The sequence below is a fragment of the Cinclus cinclus genome, chromosome 18 (genome assembly GCF_963662255.1).
Source record: "Cinclus cinclus chromosome 18, bCinCin1.1, whole genome shotgun sequence".
NCBI lineage: Eukaryota > Metazoa > Chordata > Aves > Passeriformes > Cinclidae > Cinclus > Cinclus cinclus.
The window spans coordinates 3489796-3514776 of record NC_085063.1 but is presented as its reverse complement, the minus strand read 5'-3'; the positions used below and the strand labels follow the sequence as shown (position 1 = coordinate 3514776).

General features: G+C 48.5%; 1 protein-coding gene across 1 annotated transcript in view; it reads left to right on the top strand.

Moving 5' to 3' along the window:
- TOX2 (TOX high mobility group box family member 2) overlaps positions 1 to 24981 on the top strand; it is a 153892-nt gene that overhangs the window by 105260 nt on the left and 23651 nt on the right. The window contains exon 4 of the mRNA XM_062505180.1: positions 24450 to 24689. Within this exon, the coding sequence (XP_062361164.1) occupies positions 24450 to 24689 (240 nt within the window). The remainder of the gene's footprint in view (positions 1 to 24449; positions 24690 to 24981) is intronic.

Genomic DNA, 24981 nt, shown 5'->3' with positions numbered 1-24981 from the left:
GAAAAGAGACTCAGAGAATAGAAACAGAATTTATTATGGGTACAGAAAGATCCCCTGCAATGGCAGATGCTCAGTTTAAGAAGGAGGCAAATAAAATAATTGAAAACATAAAAGTGCCTGGAATAAGCAAGTGAGAGCATCTACATCAGGAAAATTCATGGGAATTGAGATTTGGAATTTCAGAGCAATAAAAGGGAATACTTTCATCCACACAGGCAAGGGTGACTTGCTGAGAGTGATGGTGAAAATGAAAATGCAAAAAAAAAAAATTTTTTTTAAATGCTTATAGATCTACCAAAAAACATGGGGAGTTGCTGCCGTAGATGTTCAGATGTGTGTTGGTGGAGAGGTGGAAGTAGCTGTTACCTGTAGTAAATCCAGAGCTGGTTTCTGGCTGGAATTAACCTGAAGCTGGGAGCACCAAGTCCCACCTCACCTGTATCGTGTCTCATTCCAGGGAAGGTGTGGTGGAATGGGACCATCACTGCTTTGGGCTCCTGTGAGTACTTTACCTGTACTGGTTTTGCCATAGAATATTGTTCAAAACCAGTGACTGAATCAACTCTGACAGAAATGCAAGCAATGTATCATTTCCCTGTGCATCCAAACCCTGGATCCTCTTTTCCTTGACAGAATGGAGGTGGAGATCTGGGCACATTCCCAAATTAAACCTCACAGTATTAATAGCTCCTTATTTCTCAAAACATCAACATCACCTTCCCTAACATAGAGAGAAGGTTTGTCCCAGTCTGTCCCACCTTTTTTTCCAATTCCTACTGCTGCCAACTCCTTGGGGCACACCAGCCTTCCCAAAGGTGCACTTTCCACATGGGCCTGCAGGACTGGCCTCTGGAGAAGCCCAGCTCTAGTTGTTAGCACAGGTCTTGTGCTCTTGGTGCAAAACATCCATCTGCCACTGCTGACCCACCTGCTCCACCACAGAAGGTTTCTGCCCAATGCTGGAGACAATCCTGCACACAGCTCCAAGTTTCACGCTGGTTGGGCTTTTTCGTGGCACATTTCCAGCTCTAAATCAGTTCTTTGTGTCTGTCCTAGAGACTCTCAGATGATTTCAGCCTGTGTTTTTTTAGCAGCAGTGTACAGACAGTCGGCCATCTGGTTGGTATTAATTTGGGGGAGGAGGAGGCATGTTTACCTGCAGGAAAATCACTTCCCCTGCAAGACGAGTCCTGTCAACTTTCATGTTCCTGTTGAGCTGAACCAAGAACATCCAGTTCTGGTGAGAGAAGAAAATGGGACAGCTGGGTCACAGACCCTGCCCAGCTGACCCTCACACAACCCAAGGCTGGGATCAGTAAGTGAAATGGAGCTTTTGCTTTGATTTCCATATCTTGGCACCTCGGTGAAGTGGAAGGTACCTGCCCCCTCACCCAGCACGTGAGGCAGGGCCAGCTCACTGCTCAGCCTCCACAGCCAGCTGAGGTTGGCTTGGTTGGTAGTGTTGGCTGGTTCTCTCTTTTGGGAAATCCGCTCCTTTTTAAGCTCATGTCTCGTGGTGGCACAGGGTGGAATTCTTGGGGTTGTTCCTCTGCAGTGATAGGAGCTGGACTTCAGTGATCCTTGTGGCTCTCTTCCAGCTCAGGATATTCTGTGAGAAGATTTGTGGCTACCAAAGCCTCACTCCCCTTACAACTGCCCTATAAGAAAATACATTTGGGATTGTTTTTCCTCTAACAGAGTTGAGGGTACAGTTGGGCCCCGGTGGGGGATGTGGTAGGTGAAGGGTGCAGAAATTTAATAATCTCCACATTGTGGAGATTAGAGCTTCTGTGGGCATCGAGCGAATATTTTCTGGTGACAGAACTGTCCTTATGGACCGAGAATTTACTCCAGGGCTCTCCTGGGGTGTCTTAGATGCCAGGCAGCTGTAAGTGAAGAAGAAGGTTAATTTTAAAGCCTCCTCACTGCAGGCTGAAGGATAGAAAGGTCTGTACTTATGGGTCCCTCTATTGCCTCCATCTCATCAGCTTGCTGAGAAGACCCAGCACTTCTTTCTCAGCTTTGTCCTCCTCAGAGTGTTCATTTCTTCATCATCTGCCTGTCCCACCAGAATTTCAGCCCCTCATGGAGGCCAGGAGATGCTCTACAGCATCTACAGAGGATTTGAAAGTTGTCCTAAGAATTAAACCCAAACAGCAGAGACCAAGACAGGGAAAAAAAAAAAAAGGGGTTAAGTTCTTCCATCAAAACTAATACTGAATTGGTGGAGCTCTGGTTGTGTAGGAATCCCTACAACCTGTTCCAAGAACATCACAAGGCAGATTAGACATCCCTGTCCCACCTGGGGTGCAGCTGATTTTGGAAGTCCTTCTTGTATAATGGAGCATATGTAGCTCTGCCATGGCCATTCTTGTTTTATGAAATGTTCCTGGGGGGCTGGAAGCCCAGCATGGTGTATTCTGCCCTGGTGAGGAGACTGTTGATGCTGACAGGAAGGATTCCTGGGATGTGTGCATGGCTAAGCAGCACGAGGTGAACATTTCCCCTGCTCACCTCGTGGCGCCTCGTTTTGCAGCCAGGATCTGTAACACTAAGCTCTTGTGGAAGGGCTCCCGTGTGGAATTTTGCCAGCAAGTCCAGCAAGTGGGACTTCTTTTCAACGTGTTTTTTTCTCTGGCTTCTCACAGTCACAGAGCATTGATGAAATGCGACCTGATAGAGCCTCCCTGATGTGGATTTCCAAGGAATTCGGTGGGAAAGCGCCTGGATGTGCTAGGATCACACAGAGCTGTGTTCCCAAGCTCCTTGCACGTGCAAGGGTTGGTTTGTGTGTGCCTGTCTGTGCACATGGCTGTTGTGCACTGATTTCAGGTCTGCTCAGAAGAACCTCTCTCTGTGCCAATCCTGCCTTTTGATTTTATGCTTTGCATCTTATGCCTCAGAAATCCAGGACTAAATTGAGGCCCCTTTGACAATTTGGATTTCCTGATCCATAATGGTTGACGGGAGCTAGAATTCTCCTGAGTGACAGTTTGCTTCATTCCCTTTTGCTTTGCTTTCTCACTGAAGTAGAAAAGTCATATACAGTACAATGACTTTAGTGCAGTCAGCAGCAATTCAGCCATGCTGATTTATTTGAGCCATTCACCGAGAAGTTCTGCCCTGCTCTAGAAGTGCTGGTGCCTGTGAATTTCATGTTGATTTTATACTGTTGCCTAAAAGTGGTCAAAGGTTTTAGTTATTACAACCAGATTTTTTTTTGCTGTTGTGTTCCCTGGGTGATGCTGAACTCAGTTATCCAGCTGTGCTTGGAGGATGTATGGGTGGAAGTGGATCTGGCTGGAGGTTACTGCAATTTGGGAGTGGGGTTCTTGCAGTGATTTTAAATCAGGTTCTATTGTATTTACATTCCTACAGTTCTTGTGTTGTTGTTGCCACATGATCACTATAAATAGGTGTAAGGAAACAACCAGTAATATTTTGAGCTCCCAGTCCATCACTTGGCACACTCAGATGGTGGTACACTATTAAAAATAATAATAATAATAATAATAAATAATAATAATAATAATAACTGGGCCTCAGCTATAGCTCACATTGAAGGTTCACCGGGGACAAATTAGAGGAATAACTGCAATTATGGCTGTAGCAAGATGGCTTCTTTGTAGTCCATCATCTTCAGTAATTTAAAATCGTGGATCATTAAAATCAATACACATTGCAGCCAGACCTTAGGAGTTTGATTCTCCCTCACACAGATGTGTCAGTCTTGTCAAAGCTGGGAGCCAAAGTTACAGGACACATCATAAGCTGAGGGAAAGTTGGACTTATCTTTCCTCTAAGAAACCTTCTCCTAGTTCACTTCTTCCCTGTGTTTACCACTGAATAGGAATGTAAGTATTTCATATATAATCATAGAATCATTTAAGATCATCAAGTCCAGTCATTAACCTAACACTGCCATGCCCACCACCAACCCATGTCCCAAAGCCCCTCATCTATATGGTTTTTGAACACTTCCAGGGATAGTGATTCAAACATTTCCCTGGACAACTTCTTCTGATGCTTGACCTCCCTTTCAGTGAGGAAACTCTTCCTGCTGTCCAACCTCTGCCTTCCCTAGTGCTTGAGGATGTTTCTCCACCATGGGGAAACTGAGGCCACCTGGTCACTGTACATTTAGGTGACTTCTTCAGTGCCAAAAAGAGGAACAGAAAGAAGGAGAAATCCCCTGCCCTGCTGGAAATTGGGCCAGAGGTACTGAGTACAGACAGAGCCCTTCTTGAGTTATGAAAAGTCTCTAAGAGATAGCAGCTTACAGAGTTCTTAGAGAAGAAATCTCACTGAAAAAAACAGGGTTTTCATCTGAAGTCAAGAATAAGATTCCCAAGTGCAGGGCAGTGTCAGTGTTTACTGTAGACTATAAAAATACTAAGTACTGAGCCTGGGTACTTTGTTAGAAACATTCCAAAGGTGTAAAACACTATATTAATAAGCCAACTTTGTGGAGTGTTACCCAGGGTGGGCCTGAATGAGTCCCCCAAGTTTCTTTCACAATAAGAAGCTCTCCTGGAGTGTGATTAACTGTGTCTGAAATCCCTTCCCTGGGATGAAGCAAATGCCTCTGCAGGGATTAGAGGAGGACCAGACCCCCAGCTCAGACACATTAACCCACATTTTGGGTGTCTGTGTTTGCACACATGGTAATTTCTCCAGGATGAGTTTCATGTTGGAAGTGAAGGTTAGTAAAAAATTCACATTCTGCCTTCACAACACACTGAAGAGATGTGAGTAGACATGAACATGGGTGGAGCTGGGAGTGAAATCCTGGTCCTCAGAGGGCAAGGCAGTGGTGGGGTGGCATGAGCAGGGGCTGAGGTGCAGGAGCTAAGGGGCTGGAGGGACAGAGGATGGCTGCGATTTGCAACCTGATACACAAGAAAGGAACTTCATAAAATCATGGAAAATTGGGATGACATTTCAGCTTCCAGTCAGCTAGCACCTCTCTGGATTCCCAAGACTGCTCAAAGATCATTGAGAGAGGTTTTGTGATGACATCAGGAGCAATCTGAGGGTTGACCCACGAATTTCAGCAGGACCCATGGATTTTTAGAGATCAAGCTGGAGCAGCCGATCCTGCACAATTCCAGATGAACTGAGAGTTGATCATTCTCACAGTCCAGCTCCAGGCACTGAGACCCCCTTGGTCCATCATCTGTGTTGAAGACAGCAGCAAAGAATGCATTAAACACCTCTGCCTTGTCCATGTCTCTGCTTGTGAGGGGACATCATCATCTCCATCCTGGAATCCATTGATGTTATTTTTACACTGCCTTTTGCCGTTAATGTATTTGGAAAATCTTGGCAGCATTCCTGCTGCTGCCACACGAGGGGACATTCCTTGGTGCACCATCCCCTGCAGCATCGACTGCAAAGGCAAAGCAGCAGGACAGGACCCTGCAGCTGTGCAGCAAGGGAAGTTTTCTGTCCTCACCTTGTGTTTCTGAAGGGTTGGGACAGCCAAGAGCTGCAGCCCAGCCCTGGCTGGGTGAGCTGTGTTTTCCAGGTGTTCCTGGAGCTGGGCATCAATGCCATCCAGCTGAGGGAGAATTTAAAAGGGAAACATTGACACTCGAGTTCGCTAAAATTTCAAGACCAAAATTTTTGCATGGATCAGGAGTCTCCTTCCCACCTTCTCCTACATTCAAAACCTGCCACATTTTACTTTCAGTGGACTGTCCATCCTGCCTCTGAAGATTCTGTTTCTGGGGTGGAGGCAGCTCTTAAAGCTGTCAGTCTTACCTGGGCCACGAAATGAGGAGATCCAAAGGGAGCACAGTATGACCCACCCCATTTAGGGTGCTGGATACAAGGATCTACCCGCTCCCAATCCTCAGGGCTTGAAGCTGAGCAAAGTGGCTTTTCCCAGTGTATGTGAGTGCAGATTGCAGAGTCTGTGGAAGCTCAACCATCTCCCCCTTTCTCAGGGAAGCAGAATGAGTCCTGGATCTGGGAGCATAAAGGAAAACATGTCTGAATCATGCATTGACATCACCGGGAGCACTGCAGCTCTCCGACTCACGTCAGAGCTGGATTGATATGGTTACAGCAGAGTGCGTGGCTTTTGGTATTCTGGGAGAGCTGCTGGTGTGGCAGAGAAAATTATTCATGGATCAAAAAAACCCCCAGGCATTAGCTGTACAAAGTGCCAGGATTGTCTATGTTCCACCGCGAGGCTGAAACGAGAAGCCAGCTGTGATACACGAGAAACAGCTGGAAGAAACACCAACAAAAATGCACAGATCCGTCTTGAAAGACCCTTGCAACTGAAGGCAAGGTATCACTTACTAATTTATGGGGAAGTACAGTGTGTGCAGAGCCCCGAGCTGACTCACAGGCGGGTGATCTGGAACAAGAGGGCTCACAACAGAGGAGCAGGCGGATGCTTTCTGTCACTGGAAATAAAGGTTGAGGTGAACAGATGATCTGCCAGCCACAAAGCCGTAATTAAGAGATGCCAAAACAGCCTTTTGTCCTACAAGGGGGTGGAATGCAAAGATCACAGAGGAGACAGCGGTTCCTGCCATGCACACAGGGGAAAAGAGGAAGGAGTCACATTCACATTCCAGCAAGCAAATGCTGCACAGAACGTTGAGTCCTGTGGCAGAGGCATAACATGGGGAAAGGAGCAGATACAAAATTTCCTTAATACCCGAAATCTTTTAATAGGATCAGTGGCGGAGTGTTAAGTTTGGCAGGGTGAGTACTGCCAGTGGAGCCCTGCGTGGTCAGCACCAATCCACTGTCCACTGGTGGAAGTAAAGCTCTGTGTAAAATACTTGCAGGTGCCTGCAGGAGGTACCATGAGTGCATTTCAGGGTTAGGAATATCCAAATACAGTGCTGGTGGAGAAACACATGTGGACCTCACTTTCCTTGAAACTGGGTCTAAAGTCCTTCAAATGATCCCAAGCCACTAAAATTCTGAGGTGCAGGAACAACTTTGCGCAAACATATTTTCATTAAACTTTTGTGGTTTTGAAGTTGTTCACTCAGCTGAGCCATCGGTAATTAGAGTTTAAACACTCTGTGAATATTCATTAGCTTTGCCAACCCTCCTGGCGGAGGAAAATCACTACTGGCATCCAGGAGGGGTCGGGGGTCAAGGGAGGGATGTCTCTGGAGGGAGCTGGAGCTGCTGGGGACAATCCTGTGCTCAGGAGGGACACGGAGCTGCAGAGAGCTCCTGGCCACAGCAGCCATCAGCCAGATCTCCTGCTGCCATAAACTGCCTGGCCTTTGGGCTTTCCTTCATCCCCCTGCTAATGAGATTACCCCACATGACACAGGGACATGATATTATTCCCTGAGCAAGGCTTTAGGGTTTGGTGTGTCCCAGAGAAAGTCCTGGCCAATGCTCACTCCAGATAAAAATCCCAGTTTTTTCTGTAAACAAGGCAACACCTGCTGTTATTTCCCACCTGATGGCTCCAATCTGAGAGGGTGGAAGTCAGTGCACAGGAGGGAACGTTTGAGTCCAGGGGTTTTCCTGGAGCTCACCACAGTGCTGGGAGCACTCGGCAGCCCTGGGGAAGCCTGAACCTCCCATACCTTCAGTCTTATGTCACCAGCCCTGTTTGCAAGGAGGGAATATTCCCCCCATTGGCAGAGGGGATGAATATTTTAATTTCTAAACTAACCTTGTGTGTTTTGTGGTGCTGCTGAGAAGCCACAGCCAAGTCCCATGATGTCATTTTTACAGTCTTTGGTCAGAACGGGATCTCACTTTGAAATTAAAACGTTCAGGCTTAAAATAGAAACCCACACAGAATTGTGCAGCCTCTTGAGAATGACTTTATAGGGCTGCTGCTAAAAATGCCCATTTATAGGCATTCAAAGCCTATAAGGTGCTGCAGAGCCATCAGGCTGCCGCACGTAGGGATTTTGTAGTGGCTGCATTTTATTTTCTAATTCTGACGGGACAAAGGCTGGAGAGCAGAGAGCAAACATTCACAGTATCTCCAGTTATCCCTGTGTTTCCATTGCCTGTGCAGTGGGAGCAGGGCACAGCACAGCTGCTGGGGTGCCAGCTCAGTCTGGGGGCCACTCCACAGGTGTCACCCCAATTTGGTTGGGGCAGTTGGGAAAGCTGCGGTGCCAAAGCTGTGACGTGGCCACACGTGCCAGGCTTTGAAATCCTGCCAGTCCACGTGTTCAAGGCAACCAGGAGGGAAAGGAGAGCCACCCAATATTAATTAGGACTTTTGAAGCCTTGCCTAATTACATTGTCTCTCTTAAGACAACGACACAAATATTTATGAGTGGGACTTTTAATTCTCATTGTAATCAGTGACATAAATAGGTAACACCTTTATAAAGAGTTAATAAAAATGTGTCAACACAAGCTCCAGCACAAACTATCAAGCACTGTGCAGTAAAACATTCCAGTGTTTATTGTATTGATTGAATATTCATGAGATTGCAATTTAAATTACAGTTCACAACTGTTGCTGTGTCTAATGAATAATTTAAACAAGTGTGGCCAAAGAGATTTCAACGCTGCATTAGCAAACTGCAAGGGATTAAGCAACAGAGAATTTATAATTAGCTTTGTATATCCTATAATAAATTCATTGGAAAGATGGTTTTAATTATCCCACATGTTAATTCAGAATTCAGTGCATTAATTTTCGATTGAAAACTAACCCTTTCTTCCCAGATAATATGTTTGGCTCTTCTTCATCTTCTGCATCTCAAGAAGAGAGAATTTCAAGTATGGAATGGCTTAATTTTTCCAAACCTCATCCATCGTGACCCAGCATTTGTACCTGCCCATCTTGGGTCTGGAGCAATTCCTTTTCCCATTTCCTGCTGGGAAGCTGAGACCAATGAGATCAAATCCCTTCCTACAAGCTGGATCCCAGAATCCTGCTGGAGCTTCTCCCAGATCTATGTGCTGCTGCTCATCCTCTTTGATCCACTCGTGGCTACTTGGGCAATACTGTCTGTTCCTGGCAAACAAGTCTGTGACAGTGATAAAAGTTTTTGGCAGTTGTCTCCTATAAGCAGCTTTAGGGTTTTGTTTCAGAAAGAAGGATGTGTGTAGATAACAAGTGTAAACCCCAGAGCTGGAGCTGAGATTCCTGCATTCTTCAGAGCCAAACAGGGATGGTTTTGTCTCTATTTGGCAAGTTTATAAAGGGTTTTTTCTGGGGGAGATTGGCCCTTTTGCCCATAGGGACAGGGATGTAGAGTCGCTGCTATTTGTCCATATCCAGGGCAAGGAGGGCACGAGCCCTGTGCCTGTGAGAGTCTGGGGGCTGCACTGACAACGTGGCTTTGACCTCAGGTAACAAGGGGACAGCAACATCCTCAACAGCAGAGGCCTGAGCTTCTCATCAGTTGGTGCTCAGCCCTTAGGCAGTGTGAATATTCTTTGTGCTTTCCCCTCCGCCTGCTCCCCCTAAGCCATCCCTTCACCTTTGCTGCTTGTCCCCAAAGCATGTCCATGTGTACAGACGCAGTTGTAGCTCTTGCAGAACCTCAACACTTGTGCTGAAACTCCCTGGCCAGAAAAAACCCGGGAAGTATTCCAAGGAGCATCAATCCTCACACCTCCGTGCAGCCACCCATGCTCAGAGCCTGTCTGGGAAGCTCCAGAGGTGTCTAGCGGTGCACGTCGGGGAGGAAAGCTCTGCCTTTCCAGGTGGTTTTGTTTCATTCCAGGGCAGCAGGTTAATGAGATTGCTGGGATATGTGACTTTATCTGGAATGTAAACACGAGCCTGGCACGTGTCTTCAGTGTCTCATCAGATGGAAATGCAAATGCGCCGCCGAGTGTGGCGTGCCATCCAAAATGTTTTGGTGACACAACGTGCAAGACAAAATAATGATCGCTTCTTTAATTGAAATGTCTTCTGTTGCATTTGAGTCCTGCCATATCCATCTAATCAACAGCCTGGCACCGAGGGGATGTGCCTTAGCTGGAGGTGGAAGCTCCTTCGGGAGTGTGGAACACCCAGGGCTGTCCCAGGAGCATTCAGACTTCCCCAAAGACTTTAATTGCTGCTTTAGTGCCTCTGTCTTCTGGGTGACTGGAGTTACTTAAGGTGATGAATGGGGAGCATGGCTGGAATGCAGTAATGTTGTTGTTGGCATGTATTGATTAAACCTCAAGGCTCAATTGATCAAGCTCCCAGGTGCCTGCATGTAATCCCAGGGGGAAAAATCAAGCCTTTAATGGGGTTATGCTTTACTCTTGGTTTACCACTTGGGGTTATATGTTTTGGGAGGGAAGGAAGTGTTTGTGATGGCCTGAATCCCTGCTGTTACCAGGATTAAATGAAGACTGGCAGTAGGAACACTTGTTATTGTGGCACCCCAGTCCTGGGCAGACCCAAACCTCATTTAACATGGCATATCTCACCTCCAGGAACTGAGTGTCTCTCTGGGTATTAGAAGGAAATAAATGAATCTCTGAGGTGTTTGTTATCCATCATGAGGAAGCCCAAGAGGACAGAGATGCTGCTGGACTGAATATTCTTCCCCTGGTCTCCCTTAATACACTACATTTAATCTAATAAACTGCATTGCACAGCACAGGCAGAGCAGCAGCTCAGGTTAATGTTGCTGCTGGAACCGAAGTGAGCACTTCCTATATCTGTATGGCTTCAGTTCTGCATTTATGTAGATTTTGGCCTGTCTGTAACTTGGAAGAGCAGCTGCAGTTGCATTGGCTGGCTAAGAAACGAGATGGGTTTGTCATTGTCAGGAGTCACAACAGAAGTTACAGCATTTACAGCTCTCCTGGCAGGAGTCAGCACTCAAGTTTCCCTTCCCTGTTCCCTCCTGCAGTTAATTTTGTCAGTACAGAGTCATTTGGGCTTTTCACACCTATTTTGAGAATGTTCAGCATTTGCTATAAATAAAGGCAGGAAGAAAAAAGCCTGTGCCTCCTGGTAACAGTTTGTGTGATGCAGCAAGGTCATGGCACATCCTGCAGCTCTCGGAGGTTCCCCTCTGCAGGGCAGGAGCATCACTGTGCTGGTGGAGAACCGGGGTGCTGGAGGTTCAGTTTTGTCTCAAATTGCTCCAGCAGAGCTGGGCTTTGAAAATCCTACAGTTACCTAACACATATTCTGCCACAGAGCCATCCTCCTTCCCTGCATACTTATATTCCTGGTAGTAAGAGACTCTTACGAAACATTTCTTTACAAACTAACACAATAATCCCACCAATATTTGGGCTAGAGAGGGAAACCGAGTGGGGGCAAAACGGGGGCAGCTCATTGCAGATCTGCAGAGGAGCTGTGGTTTGTGTGCAGATGTGGGGTCAGCACTGGGGACCCAACTCTTTCTAGTGCTGCAGCATTTCTTACAGTGCTTGAAAAGTGGGCTGTTAGACTTTGCAATCAAAAAAAAAAACCTATTAAAATTCATTCAGAGTTTAATCCCACTGGGATGAGTTTTCTATCTAGTCTTCCCAGTTTCCTGTTGTGTTCTAAAATTGCTTCTTTTTGCCTTCTTCTCCATCTCCTTTTTTTTTTTTTTTAATGCTTCATGCAATAAAATGTGGAGGTCTCTCATTACCTGTGAGCCTATTGCTTTATGTGAATGCAATATCTAAAATGTGTGAAAAGAGCCAGGAGAGACATCAAGCAAAGAGAAGCCAGGAGTGCAGAAATGCTTCACTCAGCTGCACAAGCACAGGGAAGGGGCAAGAAGTGCTGGGGCAGATGAGGGTGCTGGCATTAGGATGGGGGAGTGTTTGCACAGCCGTGGGTGAGATGGGTCCCATGGCAGCTGGAGGTGCTCTTGCCAGTGTTAGATTTTATCCCCCTGAGAAGGAAAACACATGCATTTACACAATCCATAATCTTCTCTAGCCAAAGGGAAGCTTCTTGCTGCCCTGCCAGGCTGGGAGCAGTTCCATGGTTGTCACCAAGTGGTGCCCAGGGCTGTCCCAGGGTGCTCTCCCAGGGGAGCAGGGTGGGGAAGGGCTCGGTGTCATCCTGCCTTGGCAAGAACACACAGCAGAGCACACTCTGGCCTTGCCCGTGTGGCTTCCACAAAAATTAAATTAAATTATTGGCCTCCAACCCACCTCTAGCAGAACTTTTGTCCATTCCAGCAGTTCAAAGTCTTGCAAAAAGGCAGCTGAGCTATAACACAGGGTGTTAAACATCTAATAACAAGGATGTGGTAACCCACAAGGAAAAGCAAATTCCCCAAGGAATCTCTGTCGAGCTGAAGATGAGAAAAACTTTCTTTCTCTAGTGTTTTCCTGCTTTCCTTTTTGTTTTTTAATGCCTAAGGTTATTCACATGATACCAGATCTCAGTAATTTATTTGTGTCTCAAATCCTGCCCTTGACCTTTGGGATGGCTTTTCTGGGCAGGTGATGATCCCATAGAGTGCACTGCTTAGCAGGATCCTAAATTCCCATTCATGAACAAAAGGGCACCTCAGACATGTGGCCAGGGAACACCTCTAGCCCCACACCACACGTGGTGTCTCACCCCAGCCTTGGGAAGCAGCAGATTCTATTTATGGGGGTACTTATTGTTGAAGGTTTCAACACTGACCTCTGACTCCATGTTTCACCAGTGTCTTTGGGATTAAATAAAGAAAGAAAGAAATTAAAGAAAATCTGATGGATAAACAGTTACAATACTGAAAGACATTTTCCTCTTGGTTGGGATGGCTTTGCCTCACCTTTACACTCATATAATGCAACAAAAGTACTCCATGAGACTGTTTGTCTGCTCCTCCATCCACTCTGGTGTGGAGACAGAAATCCAGATTAAGGAAATTGTTCTGGATGGGCTCCAGGGCTGCTGCAGACCCTTCTCAGCTCCCAGAACCATCTTGGTCCCCTCAGTCCCTCACCTTCACCCATGAAGGTTTTATTATCTGCCCCTTTTGCTTCTATTTCCCTCCATAGCTTGTTCTCCCTGTCTTTCCAATACACATGTAGGGGGTGTGACAATTTTATTAAGTTTTATACCCCCCATGGGCTATAAAAGAGGGAGGTCTGGGTGTGCTGCTGTATAATTACCTCCCAGTGCCCATTCTAGGGAATTCTGACCCCAGCTTTTGGTGATGGTGATATGGTGTTATGCCTGGATGAGCATCAATTCCCTTCCTCCACAAAGGGGTTTTGTAAAATCGCTAAATAATGTATTCAGAAAACAGGCTGGAAATTAATGGGATAGATTATTTGCAAACATGTTCACTGAATTACCATGCTTGTTGTTTATCTGCAAAATAATGAAGTTAAAAAGAAATGGAGTTTATTGAAGATGTTATTTACAGACAGTTCTCCAGCTGAGAACCGCAGGAGCAGTTCGATGGAGCACATGCACAGCCCAGCTGCTCTTCAGTGCCAGGGGTTCCCCTCCTGCTCCAGACACATCACTGAATCCTGGAATGGTTGGGCTCAGAAGGGACCTTCAAAACTATCCACTTCCAGCCTCGTGCTGTGGGCAGGGACACCTTCCAATAGACATGGGATTTTTCCACTAGAACCAGAATTTTGCTTGCATTTTGCTGGGCTGTTGGGCTCATCCCTGGCCCTGGAGAATGGCTTTGACAAGGAACATGTGCTATCCCTCTCCCAGTCCCCATAGAAACAGTCACAGCAGTTCCTTCCCTTCACTCATTTCCCCCTATAAGACTCAGTGGTGAAGAGGCAAAACACCTGACAGAAAGTCAATGGAAGGCTCTGAGCACCCAGGTGTGGTGGGAGGTGTCCCTGGAAGGTCAGCCTTGGGGTCTCCACGGTGCAGCTGAGGTGGGGTTGCTGGAATGCAAGAGCTCAGCTCTATGAAACAGCCTCAAACTTCACCAGGGAGTGTTCAGGTTGGATATTTCGGAAAAATCCTTCACTGAAAGGGTGGTTAAGAACTGGAACAGGCTGCCCATGGCGGTGGTGGAGTCACCATGCGTGGAAGTGCTCAAAAAACATGTAGATGTGACACTTGGAGACATGGTTTAGTGACGGGCTTGGCAGTGCTGGTGCTCTCAGAGGGCTTTTCCAGCCTCAGTGATTCCATCATTTCCTGCAGGCCGTTTTTCCATCTCAGCTCTTTGCTTTCTCTACCATCACACAGCTGATGGGATTTGGGACACAGGATGGGCCAAGCCCTTACAATATTTTAATCTTTCCCTTAAAAAGGAGCATCCCAGCCACGGCTGCAGGTCTGCAGCAGGGATGGAGGACAGGTCTGGGGCTGTGTCACTGACACCTTGAGGTGCTTGGAAACCATAGCCTCATGCAATCTGTGTAATAACCCCAGCAGCACAAGAGCGAGGGAAGCACACACTGGAGCCCAAATTCTGCCACTCCCTGGGGCTGGGAGTAGCAGGGAATTGGGATCCTCGTGGACATCTCTGCTGTGCCAGTCCATGATAATGCTCTTGTTGGCAGATGACCACAGTGGGGGCAGAATCACAGGGAAATAACAACATTCAGTTCATGCCATGCTGAGTTGGTTCCTTCTGGCCGTTCCCTCCCAGCCCTGGGAGCAATGACAATGTCAATGGGAAATATTCCCCGACTGCCAAGCAGAGCCTCTACCCTGTTTAACACCACCATTCTCACCCAGAAGTTACACTTCTTTATCCTCTGATGAAGCGTTAGTTGTGTTTGTAGGGTTCCTTCCTCTGTAATAGTAGGATATCATAGCACAGGACCAGGGGCTGCCACAGCACCCAAAGCACACCAGTGTGTCAGGCAGGTGCTTCCCAACAGCAGCCCTCCGTCATTCCCTCTCCTGCCTGCCAGGGAACTTCTCTTTGCAGTCAAAAAAAGCATACAGAGGTGATCAAGGCTGGGAAAGACAAGGAGCAATGTACATGGTAACAGATGTGGATGAAAAAAAACCCCAGAGATGAGAAGCCAGAGTCATCTACAACCAGAGAATGGTTTAGGTTGGAAGGGACCTTAAAATCATCTTGTTGCAATCTCCCTGCCATGGCAGGGACACCTTCCACTGTCCCAGGCTGCTCCAGCCCCAGTGTCCAACCTGGCCTTGGGCACTGCCAGGGATCCAGGGGCAGCCACAGCTGCTCTGGGCACCCTGTGCCAGGGCCTGCCCACCCTCACAGGGCAGAATTCCATCCCATTAGCCCATCCATCCCTGCCCTCTGGCAGTGGAAGCCATTCCTTGTGTCCTGTCCCTCCATCCCTGGTCCCCAGTCCCTCTCCAGCTCTCCTGGAGCCCCTTTAGGCACTGGAAGGGGCTCTGAGCTCTCCCTGGATCCTTGTCCTCTCCAGGTGAACACCCCCAGCTCTCCCATCCTGGCTCCAGAGCTGAGAGGCTCCAGCCCTTGGAGCATCTTTGTGACCTCCTGGATCACTCCAGGCTCCACATCCTTCCTACTTTGGGGTCCCCAGAGCTGGGGGCAGCTCTGCAGGTGGGGTCTCAGCAGAGCGGAGGGACAGGATCCCCCCATCTCCTGCTGCCCTCCCTGTGGGATGATACAGTTGGGTTTCTGGGCTGCCAGTGCACTTGGGCAGGTCCCATTCAGCTTCTCATCTACCCAGGTCCTCCTCAGAGCTGCACTCAGTCCCTTCCCACATAAACACACCTGGGAGAAGCCCTGGGAGCCATGTCTGGGGATATTGTGTGGCTTTCAGGTGAAGCTTCATGTTTGAAAGCATTGCATTTGAAACTGACAGCATTCATTGGAAATATCAGGGTTTTATTTAAAGCACTTAAAACAGAAAAGTTTCTTTTCTCATATTTGTCTGCTCAGGTTCCCTCTAAGCCATCAGGCTGAGTTTGTCTGTACATGGCTTCAGATAACTGACTGAGGAGCTCTGCTATTGCTGGTATTTAATAATTCCTGGAATACTGGGGAAGCTCTGGGGGCTAGAAAAGAGCTAATGTGCAAATATTTTAAAAGGGAAACAGAACAGCCCTGGTAATTACAGACCTGTCAGTCTGTCATCAATCCTCAGCAGAATAATGGAGTGGCAGATCCAGGCCTCAATTAATAAAGAATTAAGGGAAGGTAATATAATTAATGCCAATCAACATGGGCTGATGGAAAACAAATCTTGTCAAACTAACTTGATATCTTTTTTGATGAGATTACAGGTTTGGGTGATAGAGGTAACAGTGTTAACATAACACACTTAGACACGTGCAAGACATTTGACTTGGAAGCACAAAATCTATTGAGGAAGTTGAACAGTACAAACCCAGTGTTGCACAGGTTTGGTGGCCTGGACTGTCACTCTGTCTTGCTGGAGGGTTTTTTATGTTTCTGCCAAAGGAAGTGTTAAATAATTGCCAGTGGAGTTGGCAGATGATGATGCAGTGAGCAGGAAGGTGGCAGAAGGCATGGCCAAGTAAACTGATCGCCAATAAAGAATATGTGTTTGGGAAAACAGGATTGCCCCCCTTGCAGGAGCAAAAAAGTTCTTTCAAGGTGAGGACTCCTCTCTTTATAGATGGTGGCTCTGGAAAAGGGGTGTGAGATGCTTTGGGTGGGCACTGCTGAGGGAGATGTCCAAAAAGCATCCAGAACAATGAGCAAGGTGGGGAACATGGAGAGAGTGCAGAGCTCTGTGTCTTTGGCCAGAGAAGGGGTTGATGGAGCTCTGCAAGTGCTCGGGGGAAGGAGAAACGGTGAGAGCCCTCCAGTCTGGCCAGGGCTGGGCTGTGAGCTCCAGGGCTGGGCTGTGAGCTCCAGAGATGGGCTGTGAGCTCCAGAGATGGGATGTGAGCTCCAGAGATGGGCTGTGAGCTCCAGAGATGGGCTGTGAGTTCCAGGGCTGGGCTGTGAGCTCCAGGGCTGGGCTGTGAGCTCCAGAGATGGGCTGTGAGCTCCAGGGCTGGGCTGTGAGCTCCAGAGATGGGCTGTGAGCTCCAGGGCTGGGCTGTGAGCTCCAGAGATGGGCTGTGAGCTCCAGGGCTGGGCTGTGAGCTCCAGAGATGGGCTGTGAGCTCCAGGGATGGGATGTGAGCTCCAGGGCTGGGCTGTGAGCTCCAGGGTTGAGCTGCGATCTCCAGGGATGGGCTGTGAGCTCCAGGGCTGGGCTGTGAGCTCCAGGGATGGGATGTGAGCTCCAGGGCTGGGCTGTGAGCTCCAGGGCTGGGCTGTGAGCTCCAGAGATGGGCTGTGAGCTCCAGGGATGGGATGTGAGCTCCAGGGCTGGGCTGTGATTTCCAGGACTGGGCTGTGAGCTCCAGGGCTGGGCTGTGAGCTCCAGAGATGGGCTGTGAGCTCCAGGGCTGGGCTGTGAGCTCCAGGGCTGGGCTGTGAGCTCCAGAGATGGGCTGTGAGCTCCAGAGATGGGCTGTGAGCTCCAGGGCTGGGCTGTGAGCTCCAGGGCTGGGCTGTGAGCTCCAGAGATGGGCTGTGAGCTCCAGGGATGGGCTGTGAGCTCCAGGGCTGGGCTGTGAGCTCCAGAGATGGGCTGTGAGCTCCAGAGATGGGCTGTGAGCTCCAGAGATGGGCTGTGAGCTCCAGGGATGGGCTGTGATTTCCAGGGCTGGGCTGTGAGCTCCAGAGATGGGCTGTGAGCTCCAGAGATGGGCTGTGAGCTCCAGGGCTGGGATGTGAGCTCCAGGGATGGGCTGTGATTTCCAGGGCTGGGCTGTGAGCTCCAGGGCTGGGCTGTGAGCTCCAGAGATGGGCTGTGAGCTCCAGGGCTGGGATGTGAGCTCCAGGGATGGGTTGTGAGCTCCAGCTCTGGTAGCACAGGCCAGCCATGGAGGCTGGATTCGGGGTTTGCTTCAGGGATCAACCACAGGGCAATGTGACACATTAATCCACCCCCCTGAGCAACTTCTGAGCCCCACCTGGCAGGGTGGAGTTCCTCACATCCTTGCAGCCCTCCTCTCTCCATCCCCTCCCTGTGTGGTGCCCCATGGGCTCACAGAGATGCTTTAAGGTCCCCTGTGTCACAGCCACCACAATAAAAGTAGGAAGGGTCATGAAACCAAGGGCTGGAGAAAGCTGTGCCTTCAAACCTGCCCCAGGCCATGTCCATGTCTCAGAAATGCTTTTTTAAAATCATGGATGTGGATTCTTCCTCTTTGCTGCCTGGCTCTGAGGTCAGAGGTGCTCCTTCAGATTGTGTTTGCAAACTTGAGTTTGTAAAACCTTTTTTTTTTTTCCACTGTGTTTGATGAAGACAAACTGTAATTTCAAAACAGATCCAAAAAATTTCCATGTACCCAAACCCAGCACCATCAGTTCCCATGGGCTCCTGTGCTGCTGCTTCTGGGCCAGCAAAGCCCCCCACCATGGCATCCTGGTGGGGGCACAGATCCAGGAGCTGGCAGAGGATGCTTGGTCCCTCTGGGAACTGGACACATCCAGGAGGGAAGTGACAACCACAGCTGGGAACACCAGTACACAGAGAAATCAACTGCCATGTGATAAATAGCCCCCCACCTCTGCCAAAATAAATTACTTCCTTTTTAAATCCTTTCCAACTGTTCCCCTCGTGTTCTTAATAGGATGATCAGTGGAACCAAAGATGTGGCTGTTACTTTAAAGGATAAATTAGTTTGACTCTTAACTCAATAATTAAAACTGTTATGGCTATGAGCCTGCAGGGATAATGTACTATTATTATAGTCATTTGTTTCAATTAAATGCTTACTGATTTTACAATAGCAGCTGGGCACCTGTGTGAGATAGCTATTACTCTGAACAAGACATCTCAAATTCCAGCAGAAATTTGTCACTGCACTAAAGCATTTTACATAGACCATGAAAGTTTATTAGGAGCAGTTACAAATCGGGAAGAGGAGGGGTGGTAATTGGGGATATATTTTCTTATCAGCTCCTCTCTCTCCTGCTCTCTCTCTTTTTTAAGTAAATCATCTTTAAGTATTTCAGCTATGGTGATGCATTTACATTGAAACTTCAATACAGAAAAAGCCTGCTGGGAAAACTTTGCTTCAAAGCTGTTCAGCAGATAATTCCTCTCCCTGGTTGATTGTGATTATAATGGCTTGTTCTTGGGAACAAACCCAAGGAGAGGGAAGCTGTGCTGTGGATGAGCCTGGTGGCTGCCCCTGGAGTAGTTGCTTGCCTTTCCTGGAGAGGAAGACCGCGGGTGAGGAAGGCTCTGAGAGCTCAGCTCAGCCCAGCCTACCTATGTTAACTGACCCTGGGAAGGGCAGGAGCCATAGAATCCTGGAAAAGGTTGGGTTGGAAGGGACCTTAATGACATCTCATGCCACCCCCTGCCATGGGCAGGGACACCTTCCACTGTCCCAGGTTGCTCCAAGTCCCAATGTCCAACCTGGCCTTGGACACTTCCAGGGATCCAGGGGCAGCCAAGCTTCTCTGGGCACCCTGTGCCAGTATTTAACACCCTCATCATAAAAAATTTCTTCTGTGTATCTTCTCTGAATCGTCTCTCTTTTAGTCCCTTTGTCCTGTCACAATAGGCCATGCTAAAAAGTCTGTCCCATCTTTCTTATAAGCTCCTTTAGGCACTTTAAGGGGGTCTCAGCTCTCCCTGGACCCTTCTCCAGGTGAATACTCCCAGCTTTCCCAGCCTGGCTCAGTAACAGAGGTGCTGCAGCCTTTGGAGCATCTCCATGGCTTCTGGACTCTCTCCAGCAGCTCCACATCCTTCTGATGTTGGGAACCTCCAGGCTGGGGCAGCTCTGCAGGTGGGGTCTCACCTGAGCAGGGCAGAGGGGCAGAATCCCCCCTGTGCTGCTGCCCACGCTGGGGGATCAGCGCAGGACAGGGTTGGATTTCTGGGCTGCCAATGCACATTCCCAGGTCATGTCCAGCCTCTCATCCACCAGCACCCCGAGGTCCTTCTCCACATGGAAGCCTGGTGGTTCTCATGTGTTGTTCTGCCTGGCACATGGAGCGATGCCCCTCACTGGGGTTAAACCCCAGCTGCCCACTCCTGCTCACCTTGGCCACTGTCTTTTGCACACCCCACTTTAGCTCAGGGGGATGCAGTGCAGTGCAGTGTTGCAAACCCCAGCCAAACTTCTCCTTTTGCTGCTACTTGGGTAACACCACCAGTGGTTTGGCATGGATCCCACCCAGGATTGCAGCCCAGTCACACAGGCAGCAGGGTTGGAGAACTTGGAGCATCCCTGCTCCAAGGGCACAGCTCACCACAGGGGAGTAACGCAGAACCTCTGAGTTTGTACCTCTGACACCAGAACACGGGGTGTGTTCAGGGTATGGCTGAGACCAAGGAGGGGAGGGGGAGGAGGAGGAGGAGGAGGAGGAGCAGGAGGAGAAGGAGGAGAAGGAGGAGAAGGAGGAGAAGGAGGAGATGGTTTTAGGGATGGGACCTACCTCAAGGCTGCAGCTGGAGTTAGGATTTAGCAGGAGACCATTCCATGACAAAGCCTTCACTGCCAGATCCTGGGAACTGAGCCCCCCCCTCTGCTGGCTGGTGCTCTGCCCCATACTGCTGGAAAAAGCAGCTGTTTATATTAGAATTTTAGGGAAGAGTTCAGTTGAAGCTGGGCTTGACACATTTGAAACATAATCTGTGTTAGCAGAGCACCCCAGTCCCCGACTGGGCTCTTCCTTATGGCATTTGTCAGTCCCTGAATTCCCCTTCTCCCCAGAAACAGGGACCGTGTGCTGTTTGTCAGCCTGTTTTTCTCTCCTACTCTGGATTAACTGGAGTGTTTATGGACCTGATATGCATATTCATTAAAAGAATTGAAATATTGTGGGAAAAAAAGCTGTCTTTGAGTTAGCACAGCCTTTGGGAATCTGCTAAGTAAGATGCACTTAATTACTATAGCTATGACTACATAACATTGCACTCTGGGCTTCCTCTGAGATGCAAAACCATTTTTTCAGCACAAGCTGCAAACCCATCCTGAGCCTTTTGCAGCACCTCGTGGTGAGCTTGTTGTGCTGAATTCCCGGGATGGGGAGGGGATCTGACCAGGCTCTCACAGCCTCTGCTCCTGAAGAAGGAGCTGATCACATTTGGAGGGTGGTTGTTTGACTCGACGTGTGTTTCCATCGGGTTCTGTGTGTCTGCTGAGTGCTTTGGGGTGGGGAAAGGCATGGGACAGCCCCACTGAGCCCAGGGGCTGCATCCCACAGGACCAGGGTGTTTTCTTTCACACAGAACATTGCATTCATTACCTGCTTTCACTTTGGTTTGCCATGATCACAATTTCATTCATCATTTACTTGTCTAATTAGGCCATTTGCTGCAGGGAATCATCTCAAATCCTGCTCCTGGGTGTCTCTTTCCTTGGGTCTTTTTTTTGGGGGGACGGGGGGGTATCACCTGCTTTGGGTGCCCCTGAAATAGCTCAGTCTCAGCAGGATCCTGCAGTGGGAAGCAGGAATAACCTTTCCCTAGCTTGAGTGAGAGCCATCCTCACCCTTACCCTATTTAAGAAGCTCCAGTGCTGCACACGAACAATTCACCTTCATTTTCACTCCAAATATTTTACAGCTGGAAAACTCACAAATGGCTTTTCCACCACTCCTGGGGACACCAGGAGCTGTCACCAAGAGTGATGGGGAGGTGGCAGCCTGGTGTACTGCTTCCAAACTTGCATTTAGAAAAAAACAAAAACAGGGAAGTGGAGAGAAATGCGGTGAGTGGCAAATGGTGGGAGCAGTTCCTGCCTGTCCAGACAGGTCAGTAGGCTGCATGTGAGGAGCTGTGCATGTCCTGCAGAACCTCCTGGACAGGGGGAGAAGAGATGGAGATGTGGGAAAGGGAAAGAAGAACCAACAATATTCAGCTAAAACCACTTTTTTATCATACAACTGCGGAATGCTTTGGGTTGGGAGGGACCTTCAGATGCCATCCAGTGCCACTCCTGCCATGGGCAGGGACAACTTCCACTGTCCCAGGTTGCTCCCAGCCCCGATGTCCAACCTGGTCTGGGACACTCCAGGGATCCAGGGGCAGCCACAGCTGCTCTGGGCACCCTGTGCCAGTGTTTTACCACCTCCATTGTAAAAAAATTCTACCTTATACCCTATCCTAAATCAACCCTCTTTTAGTTTAAAACCATTCTCCCTTGTCCTAGCACCACAGGCCCTGATTAAAAGTCTGTCCCTTCTTATGGGGTCTCTTTAAAGATGTAAAGAAATTGGGAGGAGGCATCTGGGCTAATATATCCTTGGAGGAGAATATCCCAGGAAAAATGCTGTGTCTGCTGTGTCTAAAAGGGTTCTGTCATGGGGTTGTTATGAGCATGGGGCTTCTGGAGGGGTTCTCTGTGCCGGGCTCAGGTTCCTGTTTTTTCTACAAATTTTCAGAGGCATTTACAGCATGTGGCCCATATCCATAATTGCACTCCTGGACTTGTTCTGCTCTGATGCATAAATAACATGCACTGTAAAGAAAAAGTGTGTGATTACATATTTAATGGATAAACTGAGCCGTTGTGGTCCACTGGCCACATAATAAAAATTTTGAAAAAATTGTCTTAATACAGTATTTCCTCAGGAGACTACAGTGGCTGAAACGTGAGCAAGCTATTTTAAATTTTAGAATTTTTTAAGCCACATCTCATAGCCTTTCCCATTTCTCCAACACCCATCTTCTAAATCTTCCCTTCATTTGAATTTAAAATAAGGACAATAAAATATTCTTTTCCTTAGCAGCTGGCAGATCTTCTCCAACATGAAAGGTCTGGATTACATTGACAAAACCCAAGACAAATATACATTTTTTGGCTGGAGTTTGGGAATGGCTTGCTGCTCAGCAGATGGGTGCTGTGTCCCCACCTTGCATGGTCCCTGTCACTGCCTGTCTCACTCAGGCCGTTCCCATCTGCAAATTCAGTTTAAATCCAAAAATTGCCTCTCTGGTGCCTCGTGTACTGGTGTCCATCCCCATGGCTGCATCATCTTCCATGTCTTTATGACCAGGACAGGCCAGAGCTCTGCAGTGAGACACATAATAAGGTTTCAAGGGCACATTATAAGGTTTTGAGGGCACACAAAACTTGCTACAGTTAATCTCTATGCCCCTAACCAAAGGGGGTTTAACCATAGTTAAGCTCTGTGCCCCTTTGCCTCCAAGCAAAGCCAGCCCTGCTGCCTCCTTGACACCACCAAAGCCAAGGGCAGCAATCCAGTGTGGCCTCTCAGTCAGACTTGTGCTGTTGAAAGGCAGGAATATATTATAATTCCTGTGAGTTAAATCCCTGCACAATTAATACAGCAAAAGGGCAGATCCAGGGAAAGCTGTTTGCCTGACACTGCTTCTCTACTGCTGGAGAGTCCAAAGGAGAGCAGAACATTCTGTCAGGTGTGGTATAAAGCTCTTGATGCCTGACCTGAAAGAGTAAATCTGGGTTTGTTCTTGGATTTATGTCCTCTGAAGCCCACAGAGCCCTCACAGGTCTTCCCTGAGTTTCCTTCTGTGTGTGCTGCTGATGGAGCTGGCAGAGCTCCCCTGGTAACAAGGGATTGCACCTCGGTGGGCTGATCAGGAGCTCGGGTCTTTAAATTCGTGTTAGCATTAATCAGATTAATGTAAAAGGGAAAAAGTCTGCCAAATGTTTCAGATAGGGTTTGCCTCCCTCCCACTCCATGGCTGGATGAGGCTGTGCAGGAGTCCAGCTCTACTAGATCAGCAAGGATGGATCCTGGGGGGAAATGGGGTTTCGGGAAAAAGTATTCAAACTGGAAGTGGGGTCTTGACACAGAAAACAGCAGGGTTTGTCCTCATCATCTCATCTCATCTCATCTCATCTCATCTCATCTCATCTCATCTCATCTCATCTCATCTCATCTCTTATTTGTTTCTTAGTGTAGAGGGGCTGGACCTGTTGGAATGAGTGCAGAGGGGGCCATGGAGATGCTCCAAGGGCCAGACCCCTCTGCCAGGTGGCGAGAGCTGGGGGTGCTCACCTGCACTAGAGAATGATCTGGAGGAACATTAGAGCCCCTTCCAGGGCCTAAAGGGGCTCCAGGAGAGCTGGAGAAGCACAGAAGCACTTGGGACAAGAGCCTGGAGTGGCAGGACAAGGGGGAATGGTTTTAAGTTATAGGAGGGTAGGTTTAGATGGGATATTAGCAAGAAATTCTCCCTTGTGAGGGTGGGCAGGCCCTGGCACAGGGTGCCCAGAGAAGCTGTGGCTGCCCCTGGATCCCTGAAAGTGTCCAAGGCCAGGTTGGGTGAAGTTTGAAGGATCTTCCCTTCTGGTGATTTTGCCATAAATTGCTTATTTATGAACCTTTTATTCAGACCCCTGATAGGCACCAGCCACCAGCAGTCCCTGAGGCAGTCAGGGGCACCTTCTGAGCACACAGCCCCACTTACAAAGCTGATTTAGCACCTCTCTGTCGGGCTGTGGGCACAGAAATGGGTGCATAGTGCCCTTGCCTTGTTTGGAAGTGAGTTCAAGGAAGACTTGCCCAGCCGTGTAGAACAATTTAAACAATAAATCAGTCTCAAAGTGATGTGGCAGTATGGTAAATAAGCAAATAAATAGGTGAATTAATAAATGGATCAGTTTTTTGGTGACAAGTGATGTCTTCCTCACTCAGATCCAGGAGATGGTGCACTCAGACGCCGCGTCCTACGAGTCCAACCGCCAAGTCCCGCTCCTCAACCGGCCCAGCATGCTGGGCGGTCCCATGGGTGCCCTCAGCCAGTCCCAGCTCATCTCCCAGATGGGGATCCGGAGTGGGGTCACCCACGGCTCCCCCTCTCCCCCAGGAAGCAAGTCTGCTACCCCATCTCCCTCCAGTTCCACTCAGGAAGAGGAGACTGAGTCGCATTACAAGGTACGTGTGGTCATGCCAGGGTTGATGTGGGATGGTGCTTTTCAGGGAGGGATAAATTGTGCTGAATAAAACCACAGACTTCTGGTCTTATTTTTACATTTATAGTGGGAGACTTACCCAAGGATGAGGGCATTGTTCCCAGCCTAGGGTGAGGCCCAGCATGGCAGGCTGGCACTCCCACAGCAGGTTTGGAGATCAGAGTTGTTCTTCTGCCTCCACGTTTTACCATCAGGCTACAGGATTTCCTGGGATGATGATTATGATAAGCAAAGCACATTCAGGGCTAAACGTC